Genomic DNA, 11,210 nt, shown 5'->3' with positions numbered 1-11,210 from the left:
ACTGATCATCTTGGAGACGCATTATCTCCACATGAGATAAAGTCCTGGAAGTCGTTCGGACGCCAGCTCGAGTTCATCTTTCACGGTTCATTTCCCCCTCCCCCGAACTAATTCCGATATCGATTTGTGTGCCCTATCGGAACGTTGCTCTACAACTTACATGTTTGTGGGGGTAGGAACGGCCACCTGTCGACGGTTGCCTTCTATATTCATGGCACCTTGTGAACAATAACCAGACTGGAGACAAAAATACATACTTGGATTTTGACTGTCCGTTTCAGACTAGCCTTGTCACGCAAAATGACGACCAAGCTTCAGCTGGCTATGCTTCTGAGCGACAAAAGATATGCAAAGCGATGTTCACTGAGATACATAATTGTCCAAGCATCTAACCAGGTCACATTGTACAAAAATATTTGACTAATAGGGTAGTGTTCGTTTATCATGCGTACAAGTTCAATGCAAATGAGAAATATGTATGTAGCAAAGAGCCGTTCAAAGAAGGAAGAAAAAAAAAACAGAATGAGCTGAATGAACCAATGCACGTCAAGCGCAAATCATCAACCAAGCAAAAAGAAATATGGTGCACCTGGGTCACATAACAACGCACACAGACTCGGGCTCACACACCCTCTCACACCAAGACTTCTCGTCCTGCTCCTCCAACTTCCTCGGCTTCTTCCCCTTCCTCCTCCGATTCACGTCCGTGGACTTGATAACCCCTCCTTGCCTCTTCACCTCAATCGTATACTCCCGCGGCGGTTCTCCCTCTGCAGGAACATCATACCACCAGAAAAGCGTCTGACCGTCTACCCGCCACGTCCCGCTGCTCACTTTCACTTCCACGTCCACGAGCAAAGGCGTGGGAGAGGGGGGAGAGAGCGACAGTGGGCCAGGTATTGATGGGTCACAAAGGAGAGATGTAGACGATCCGCTTTCAATGCAGCCTTGCTCCGTGTCAGAGGACCGATTTGCCATCTCTAGATCCTCTGAAGGTTGTGCCCGTTCTCGTATTGACTCCGACAACGACAAAGTGCTGCTGTTGGTCGACCTGGCATCATTGCTCAGTTTGCTTGTCTTCCGCCGCCGCAGTTGTGGTCGCTTGTTTGTTGACGGTGTGGAAGCCTTGCCTTGGACGAGTAGGCGGGGGTGTGCATAATGCACTAGGGGTATATAAACCTCCGTCGCAAGGCCTTTCTCCTCTTCTTCGTCAACTTCTCGCTCCTCGTAGGCTGTCCTGAAAGAATCAACACTCTTGTGCTTTATCCGCTTATTTTGTTCACGGAAGGACGAAGGCAGCTTGACAGGCCGGTCCTCAGGCCCTACAGTGACGACCATCCTGAACAACCCCTTCCCAATGTCGAACTTTACATCTAGTGGCTTCCCCACCACTTTACTAGGATAAGGCCGAGCGAATGCACGAACGGCTCGGGCGCCATTCGTCAAAAAGTCGTATGGGTTGGGAGGTGAGTTACGTGCCAGCGAGTGACCGAAACGCTTCAAACCGAGAGTCGACAATGATCCAATAGAGCCAGTTGTAGCAAGAGTATCGAGACTCGGAGAAGAAATCGCAGGCGTACCACGCAGCTTGGGAGGTGCGAGGGGCCCAGGCTGTTGTTGAACCTCTGGTTGCTTGCTCAGCAATCCAGCACGACTGTCCATTGCATCCCGTTCGGGGATATTACAAACATCATCGTCAGCGTCCTGATCTCGTTGCTTCAAGGAAGATTTCTCGTCCTCGACGTCGTTCCAAACATCGTCGGGGCTCCACAAGCTCAGGTCCTCCATATTCCAACCATCACCCCACTGGTGCGAGTGGTCGTCGGGGCAGAACGTCCAAATTGTATAATTAAGGCCGTTGGATCCATCACAGCCGTTCAGACTGGCGTCGAGAGCCTTTTCCTGGTTACGATAATCCCCTTTGAACTTGCCTTTATCCGTCCAGCCATACGACTTTTTACCATCCATGTCGAATGGTGTACCAATCTCACCAATGATGGTTGGATACGGGCCAAGGATGTCCGCATCGGACTGCAGCAATGCCAACTGCTCTTGAAGGGACTTGCGAATAGCGCCAGAACCGACTTTGACTGCTTGCAAAGGGGAAGAATATTTTCCCCGCAGCAAACCCAGTGCATCGGCGTTGAACCAGTTCCAGTGCCGTGTCACGAGTGTGAGACCGTCGTAGTAGTGAGCAGAATAGGCACAGCGTCCTTGCAAGCAGTCATCGTCCTCTTCGAATTTTGGTGGCTTTGCGAACACGGGGGGTTGAACGAATATGATGGCTTCGGGATGCGCTGAACGGATACGCTGGGTATAAGCCACAAAATGAGGCTTCCAATAGTCAGTGATGAAGTCGACTTCTTGGCCGGTCAGGGGATGGTACTTGAAGTAGTCAGGGCGAACGATGTAACCTGTTTCAATGTCCCAAACGCCGTGTTGGGCCCATATGCATGTCCCAAGAGTCCACTTGGTCGTATCGCGCTTCCATCCCCACTTTGGATGAACTCCATCAACTTCCTCTTCGCCGTCTGACCAGAGCTTCCGGCCCTTAGGGTCAATGGTTACTGTTCCGTCCCGTGAGGGCCCGAACATTCCGAAAGTCCAGTGGTCCACTGTCTGCGCCTTACCCATTCCCAACCTGAGACCTTGCGCTGGCGTTGGAGAGGGCCCTTTCTTGAGTGTGGAGCCCTGCCGCGCGGGAATGGTGTTGAGGTCATCCCACCCGCAAAGACCTTCGAATGGTTCATTCATGTTGTCCCACCCAATGATACAGTCGTCCAAGAGACTACCATTGTCGTATTCTCTTATGCGGTCCGCTAGGACTCCACATGCACCAATGTAGTGGTCCTGAAGATAATCTTGGATATTGACACCGTCAATTATGCAATCAGGTGCAAAGTCGCGACCAGCGAAGAAGAGGGTGAAGACAGTCTGTGAAAACAGACGGCCGTAGTTCGTGCTCCATATCATGGCAGGTAGGGCAGCAGGATCAGGAGCATGGGCTAGTGGATACTCGCAATGAATGATAGCGGCCTGAGTGTCGGTGATATGCTTTGGGTTAATACCGCAAGCAGCGAGGGTCCAGTACGGTGCACCTGAACCACCAGAGAAGCGGGACCACTAAGGCAATTCAGCAAGAGAGAAATGTGCGACAGGATGAGACTCACTGTGTCTTGGTGGGGATCTAAGTAAACACGAAAGCCATAGTCCTTGCACTTTTGCAGGACGCGTATTGTGTAGTCAATGAATTCGTAGTCGTACTTCTTAGGCCCAGCGTGCTCTATGGCCTCCCATGTGAAAGGGAACCTCAGCATGTTGAACCCCCAACCTCTCAGCCGCGCCAAATGCACGTCCGCGGACCCATCGTCGATGTTAAGTGGTCTCCCGACGAAGCTCTCCCCGCCAGCCTCTGCGCTATCCCAAAAGTCTTCGAGGAGATATGACAGGTGGCCAACGGGAGCTTTAGATGCCCCAGAAAGATTCACACCACGTAGGAGAAGAGTCCGACCAGCGGAGTCGACAAAATGGCAGTCGAGGGTGTATATGTAAGAGCTTGACGTCGGAAGGCCCGTCGCTGGGGACGTTTGTGGGACCTTGGGCATGGTGTCGAGCAAAAGGATGCTTGTGGCACTGAAGAACGATTCAGCGTGGATTCCACCACAGGATTCACTTTGATTGTGAGGTCATCGCTACAAAATATAGTCGTACCACTCTTCTTTATCCGCTTTAGGCACTTTCTCCACAACTCCAGTAAATTAAGAACACTGCACAGCGATACTACGGCCGATGCGTCGCACAAGAAACGCAATACTTTCATAATCCTAAGGGCAAGTGAGAGGATATTTCCTTGACAACCGACTCATGTTTTTGCCGAAATATGGACTCTGAATCTATTTCTGTCCTCGATCTATCATCTAATTCAAGATTGTCTAGCAAATTTTCGACTAAAGTGCTGCGCGATTCTGAGGAGCATCGACGGCTGGTAATCGTTTTCCACCTCTGCTCATCAGGTAGAAGCACATTTTTTATAATCGCACGTTCCTCGGGCGGATGAATACACACACGCGAGAGTCCGAGACGTCTTTGCGACATACGCCTCAGCCCGGGTGGAGCAACCTTCCTTCCGCATCCTCAAAAGCCACCCCTGCCGCACGGAGGACTTCCAGTTGATCCCGGAGTAGGCGAGGGTGTGTCTTCAGACCTGCGACATTCCGTTCATCGGATAACCGAACGGTTTTCAGTGTAGGGCATATCGTCTTGGCCTGGACGACGAAGTCAAACATACGGGAGTAGAATGCCGATTTGCCCTGGAGTTTCCTGGAAGCAATTTTGATCAGGTTGATAGGGGGGAATGTGGTTATGTCGGTCGTCAAGTCAGTCCAGCTCTCAACGATGAGCTCTAAAATTACGAGGTTAGGACAGGTTTCCAGAATCAAATCAATCATCCAGGGTGTAAGAAAATTCAGCGCCAGAGACCTTAGTTGCACGCCATGCTTGCGAAAAAGCGGTCCAGGCGACGGCAAGTCGCGGTACAGGTCGTCGATACAATACGTCAAGTGCTGCAAGTTCGGGAGCTCCAAGTAACGCAATAAGTCGAGGGTCCACGAATGAGAAATATGTATAGACGTGAGGGAGGAAAGGCAGTGAGGGATTCCTTGATACTTGAATGGGTAGTCTATTGGATCAAAGTCGCTTATCGAGCGGAGGTGAGGGCGGCTATTCAGAAATGGAAGCCAATCATCTCTATGAGGCACAACATCAAGACAGCAGCAGTATGCCACCTTCAAGTTCTCGGGGGAGGTAGAAAGCAGTACACTGCTTGGAAAATTGCGCACTTTCGAGAAGTAAAGATGGCCCATGACATCCAATATAATGATGCTAAGGTTTGGTAACATGGCGATGATGTCTCCAACGAGAGCAACGTCACGGTTTGGATCGTTGGTAGAATCTCGCATCGCAACGTCTATCCGTTTGGTCCACCACCCCAATGGAAGTGTCGCATCACTTGATACGTTATGAGAACGCCTCAGCGCCTCGAACAATGTAGCCACATCCTTTCCTCGACCAAGCCAAAGGGACTCATACAAAAAACAGATGGCATTCGCATACCAAGCTTTGCATACCAGAACCAGACACCGTCTCGTTACCTGATGAAAAGACGATTAGTCGTTCAAGGTAGACGACATCCAACTCACCAGAGACTCAGGCTGTTTGAACGACTTCCTCTGTCTGCGCATGGCGGGGTCGTGCTTGTCGTAGTTATCTAAATCTGTAGAGAGAAGATCTGGAACGAGGGTTGCATGCCTGAAAATCAAGGTCCAGATTTCCGGTGGCAAGTTTGGCCAGTTGGCCTGCGGTTTGCTGTACGTCTGCTTCGCCGACATGATCCATTCACTGTTTGAATTTTACGAGCTTTGGTAGGGTGCTTTCCTGTATGCTCTGGGCAAACGTAAAGCGTCACGTGGCTCGCTCGATCTCGAGTTCTGATATGTTTGCGTTCCGACATTGTTTCCGGCTTTTGCCCATCTATGTACTATCAGACAACCTCAAGACATTATATTATTGTGATCAAGATGTAGTGCCAGGTGTAGTCCAGAAGAGGTCCCTAAATAGCTCGACGTAACTATTGCAATGCGACGAAGTAGCGATAAGGTGGCTCATGTAGCTGTGGTTGGCCTGAGTCTGAATCCGGGTGTGGGGTATTGGTACGAACTTCCATTGGGGTATCCTTCCGTGGAACCACGGACGTCACAGTTGGGCTCTTGGATGTCGAAGATGAGGTGGGATCTGGATATGTGGTAAGTGAAGTGGTGTGTGTGTTGAAGCTCTACCGTTGCGTGAAATACGCCTCAGCCCGGGTGGAGCAACCTTCCTTCCGCATCCTCAAAAGCCACCCCTGCCGCACGGAGGACTTCCAGTTGATCCCGGAGTAGGCGAGGGTGTGTCTTCAGACCTGCGACGTTCCGCTCATCGGATAACCGAACCGTTTTCAGTGTAGGACATATCACCTTGGCCCGGACGACGAAGTCAAATAGATGGGAGTAAGATGCCGATTTGTTTTGGAGTTTCCTGCAAGCAATTTTGATCAGGATGACAGGGGGGAAAGTGGTCATGTTGGTGGTCAAGTTAGTCCAGTCCCCGACAGTAAACTCAAAGGTTACGAGGTTGGGACAGGTCTCTGAAATCAAATCAATCATCCAGGGTATAGGGCTAGCCATCGCCAGAGACCTCAGCTTTACGCCATGCCTGCGAAAAAGCGGTCCGGGAGACGGGTATTCGTGGCACAGGTCGTCGATATGATACGTCAAGTGTTGTAGGTTCGGGACCTCCGAGTTAATCAATAAGTCAAGGGTCCACGGACAAGAAAGCTGTATAGACGTAAGGGAGGGAAGGTGAGGGATAGACTGAAGCATGAGCATGATCGTCATGGTTCTCGAATCAAAGTCGCTTATTGAGCGAAGGTGAGGGCGGCTGTTCAAAAATGGAAACCAACCGCTTTCCTGAGGTACAACATCGAAATGGCAGCAGTATACCACCTTCAAGTTCTCGGGAGAAGTAGACAGCAGTACACTGCTTGGAAAAGTGCCTGATTTTAGCAACGAGTAACGATTGCCGGTGACGTCCAATATGATGATGCTAAGGTTTGGTAGCATGGCGATGATGTCTCCAACGAGAGCAACGTCACGGCTTGGATCGTCGGTAGAATCTCGCATCGCAACATCTATTCGTTTGGTCCACCACCCCAATGGAAGTGTCGCATCACTTGATACGTTATGAGAACGCCTCAGCGCCTCGTACAGTGTGGCCACGTCCTTTCCTCGACCAAGCCAAAGGGATTCATACAGAAAACAGATGGCATTCGCATACCAAGCTTTGCATACCAGAACCAGACACCGTCTCGTTACCTGATGAAAAGACGGTTAGTCGTTCGAGGTAAACGATATCCCGCTCACCAGAGACTGTTTGAACGACTTCCTTTGTCTTCGCATTGCGGGGTCGTGCTTGTCGTAGTTATCTAAATCTGTAGAGAGAAGATCTGAAACGAGGGTTGCATGCCTGAAAATCAAGGTCCAGATTTCCGGTGGCAAGGTTGGCCGGTTGACCTGCGGCTTGCCATATGTCTGCTTCGCCGACATGAGCCGTTCACTGTCTGAATTTTACGAGGTTTGGAGGTTTGGTAGAGTGCGTGGATGCGATTCGTGACAGTGTCACGGCAAACCTAGTAACACATCACGTCGCTGGCTCTCAAGGATTCCGTTTGAACCATCTGATAGACTTGCGTTCTGACATTGTTTCCAGATTCTAACCATCTATAATGTTGTACTATTAGACAACCTCAAGCCGTCATTCTATTGTTGTAATGAAGATGTGGTGTAGTTTATGCGGGATTTGAAGAGGCCGATGATAAATAGATCGACGTAAATATTGCAATGCGATAAGGGGACTCGAGCATTATTCACGTAGGTTGTGGTTTGTCTGAGTCTGAATCCGAGTGTGGGGTATTGGCACGAACTTCTATTGGGGTATCCTTCGGTGGGAGCGTGGATGTCACCGTTGGGCTCTTCGAATCCTCGACGGTCTCATCCGATAAATGTCGGAGATGAGGTGGGATCTGGATACGTGGTAGCTGAAGTGGTGTGTCTTGAAGCTCTACCCAACCGCCACGCAGGCCAATTTCGACGATGCGTTCTAGAATCCGCGACAGCTCGTCATTTCTGCGGTGAGAGAGAAGATGTTAGCCAAGATTAAGATATGGAACATTAGAAATAGAGAAAGAAAGAAAAAGTGATAGCTGGGCAGGGCAAAACGAGGAAAAGCTCTTTGAAAGGGATAGGCATGGGAGGTTCAAGACCAAGTTAGGGCACCGAAGGGCTAAATGTGCAAACCCAATCCAACAAGGGTCGACAAAGGGGAGGAATGATAAGTCATTAAGATAACTTACCTCTGCTTCTCTTGCAACAACTCCTCTTCCCATCTTTGGGTCAAGGTATCCACTCTACTGTTCAACTCCGCCAAACCCGTCCCAAGGCCATCTATTTGATCGTCAATAGCATCTCGCCGCTTTGATTGATTTCTTGAACTACGCCACGTCTCGCCTATTATAAGACTCGCAGCAACAGCAAAGAGGAATCCTTCTGCCAGTGCGTTGGAACCATTCTCTATCGCTCTACCGAGTTTGTGGTAAGTGAGCCATAGGAAAGCAAACAAGCCTATGAACGTACCGCGATTCTGAAAGTGGCCGAATATGTCGCGCCGGCTCACCAAGGATATTGGTCCGAAGCTTCGTTTCAGAACGATACATGAACTGAGCGAGGCTAACACACATTTCGCGAAATCGTTCGTGTCTGAAGCCTCACCGTCAGAACAGGTCAAATTTGACCAAGTACGACGTACTGCCGAGCCTGTTCTTTTATTTGGGAAGAAATGGGCTTTGCTAACGTCTTTCATGAACTTTGTCAGTAGGTAGGAGATGATATTAGCGGGGAACACACTCGGATGATTAGAGTCGCAAGTTTCGCAGTTGCCATGATGAAAAATGAGAATGATATTCCAGCAGCTGACTGCCCGTTTTACAAAATTCGTCGTATAAAGTGAGCAGGATCTTGTTTCCGGGCTTTGTCGCGCCGAGGAAGCTCGTCACGACGAGGAACACTGTTTGTGTTTGCTTTCTGACAGCCTCTTCGACGCCTCTCTCATGACGTACCCTGGACCAGCCCTGGACGTACTTACCTCTCCCTCGTTCGCTGTTCACATGGATCAAGTCAATTGAGACAGAGCTTGCGGCGCCGCCGCTGAACTGAAGGTTGGGACTATTATATCTCGTTTTTTTATATGGAGACTCAGAGATAGCGTTGGCCTAGGGCAGAGGACACCATGCTATATCGCCAATAACATGCCGTGGAGAGACCTCGAAGTTCGACGCCCTGTGGTATGGTATATAAACCGTGTCTGGCCACTGGCGATGGAAACAATCGCGTTCAAATTGATTTACATAAACAGTACTGGCTCACGAATAATTGGCGAACTCTCGACCGACTTACCGGTATGTTCTAGCTCCTCTTGATTCCAGTCACCTTTTCAACCTGATTTCGGATTGCCTCAGCGACCATCTTGTCCTTCAAGTGGTCCGCCAAAGAGTCATTACTCTGGGACCCCTTCTTCAGGACGTGCTCCTGAAATAGGCCGATAGCTTTGGTAGGTCAGTCGCCAGTGTGCACATTTAACACTCGCATACCTTTATCTAATGGATCTGCAAAGATTTAAATTATGTGTTGACTTCAATAACGCGACACTTACCCTCTTTCTTTGCCCCTCCCCCGAGCGCAGAGCTTAACAAGTTGTCCACTAGACCATGCGACTTGGGAGGCTCTTGCTTTTGCCCTCCGATCGCGCTGCCTATCTTCCCCAACAAATCCCCATGGTCACTTCTTTTCTGCTTTTCCGGTTGCTCCTGATGCAGTACGTCCCCGAGCGCGCCCATGAAACTATGGTGTGTTGGGGGCGTCGGTGAGGTTTGGCTCTGATCGCTCAACCCTGCGATGAGGGCCCCACCAATCTTTCCCGCCAACCCTTCGTGATTAGCACCTGAAGTGGCAAAAGCGCCTAGTACTCCCTCTTGTTTCGATGGCGTTGCTGAAGATGGCTTTTGATGTGTCAATCCGGAGATCAGAGCCCCACCGATTATCCCCGTCAACCCTTCATGATTGGCACCTGGAGACGCTATAGCGGTCGATGGACCCTCTTGTTTCTGGAAAGACGGTGTGGATGACTTCTGATGGGTCAATTCTGAGATGAGAGCGCTGCCGATCTTTCCCGCCAACCCGGAATCATGCTGGGAAGATGACGAGGACGAAGATGGCTTTTGATGTGTCAATCCCGAGATCAGAGCCCCACCGATTATCCCCGTCAACCCTTCATGATTGGCACCTGGAGACGCTATAGCACTCGACGGACCCACTTGTTTCTGGGGAGACGGTGTGGATGACTTCTGATGGGTCAATTCTGAGATGAGAGCGCTGCCGATCTTTCCCGCCAACCCAGAATCATGTTGTTGGGAAGATGACGAGGACGATTTATGGTTCCCCAACTCTCCCATGAGAGCACTACCTATCTTCCCCGCCAATCCTTCGTGCTTGGGAGGGAGAGTCGAAGCAGTCGATGTGGCTGGTTTATGGTCGGCCGGTTGGTTATGACCGTTGTCCCCGATTTTTAAATCTTTCAAGAGATGATCCATGGGTGATGATGGGGATTGGTGCCAGTCAGTGCCTCGCGGATTGCGAACTTGATGTTGTCAAGGCTCAGGCCCCTTTATATGCCCTCGCCGCAAACATTAGGCTTGGCAACGCCGTGAATATGGTCTCCTGCGAAATCGATTGTATATCGATGAATCCAAGAAGTCTTGTCATTCCTTGGGGCTGTGTTGGAAGTCGGTCATAATTAAGACGTGAGGGTCTGCGGGCTTGGTTGACTTTCCAGCATACGAAGTATATGGAAATCCGGTGAGCCCCAGCCACGTTTTCAAAAAAAGAGAGAACATCAACATCCTCGCTCCAAACAGAAATAACGCCTTCTTGGCTCAGTTGGTTAGAGCGCAGGTCTCATATTCGAAATATGAGTAATCACATGATTACGTAATCCTGAGGTCGCAAGTTCGAACCTTGCAGGGGGCAATTAATTATCCTTTTTGCTTTGCAACACCACTGGACTGCTCGCAATTTTTCCTCAGTCTGCATTGGTACCAACCACACACCAATAAAGCCGAATTGAAAACCACTTTGGGATCGACCCACATTCTATTTACAGGTTTCTTCATAGTCACTCAGCTCCAGCCCTAGACAGATGGTGGCAATGTTCCCAATATCGGCCAGTAATTGTCAATTTGCGTCGTAATAAACGTCAATCACGCGTCCAAAGAATCTGGACACCTGATGAGAAATGTCGTTCTAAAACATGGAGACGCTATCCATCAACACAAATTGTCACCGCATGAGACCGTTATCGAAGAAAGCAACTTTCATGTTCTGCAAAGAACACTCTGAGTTGAGAACGGTAGGCGCAATTCACCTAAGTATCATTTTGGACAAATTACTTAGGTACATATCAAGCACAGCCTGTATGGGTTAGTATGGGTTCCATCCTTCAAGGCTCGGATTGATAGCCTTTTCGCAACGAACTCCCACCCTGACTGGGTGGGGAAGCTTCAAAAG

The 11,210-nt window shown here is 49.8% G+C and overlaps 3 protein-coding genes across 3 annotated transcripts; all 3 read right to left on the bottom strand.

Annotated features, from left to right (window-relative positions):
• Positions 1-383: 383 nt before the first annotated feature.
• Positions 384-3,605, bottom strand: LACBIDRAFT_189357 (glycoside hydrolase family 5 protein; the record flags this gene model as incomplete). The annotated part of the gene is made up of 4 exons (XM_001878063.1): positions 384-1,200; positions 1,306-1,623; positions 1,744-3,123; positions 3,171-3,605. 4 exons carry the CDS (start codon positions 3,603-3,605, stop codon positions 595-597), a joined length of 2,739 nt encoding a protein of 912 aa, XP_001878098.1. The 3' UTR covers positions 384-594.
• A 4,043-nt stretch (positions 3,606-7,648) lies between these two features.
• On the bottom strand, positions 7,649-8,531 carry LACBIDRAFT_154085 (uncharacterized protein; the record flags this gene model as incomplete). Its single annotated transcript, XM_001878062.1, has 5 exons — positions 7,649-7,718; positions 7,946-8,170; positions 8,226-8,355; positions 8,384-8,444; positions 8,496-8,531. Coding segments are annotated over 5 exons (522 nt in total), but the record flags the coding sequence as incomplete, so codon positions are not given.
• Positions 8,532-9,144: 613 nt separating this feature from the next.
• Positions 9,145-10,237, bottom strand: LACBIDRAFT_315597 (uncharacterized protein; the record flags this gene model as incomplete). The annotated part of the gene is made up of 3 exons (XM_001878061.1): positions 9,145-9,176; positions 9,239-9,253; positions 9,301-10,237. The coding sequence occupies 3 exons, from the start codon at positions 10,235-10,237 to the stop codon at positions 9,145-9,147; spliced, it is 984 nt and encodes a 327-aa protein (XP_001878096.1).
• Positions 10,238-11,210: the final 973 nt, after the last annotated feature.

This window comes from Laccaria bicolor, genomic scaffold, assembly GCF_000143565.1.
Source record: "Laccaria bicolor S238N-H82 LACBIscaffold_6 genomic scaffold, whole genome shotgun sequence".
Taxonomy (NCBI): Eukaryota; Fungi; Basidiomycota; class Agaricomycetes; order Agaricales; family Hydnangiaceae; genus Laccaria; species Laccaria bicolor.
This window is presented reverse-complemented; position numbering and strand designations above follow the sequence as displayed.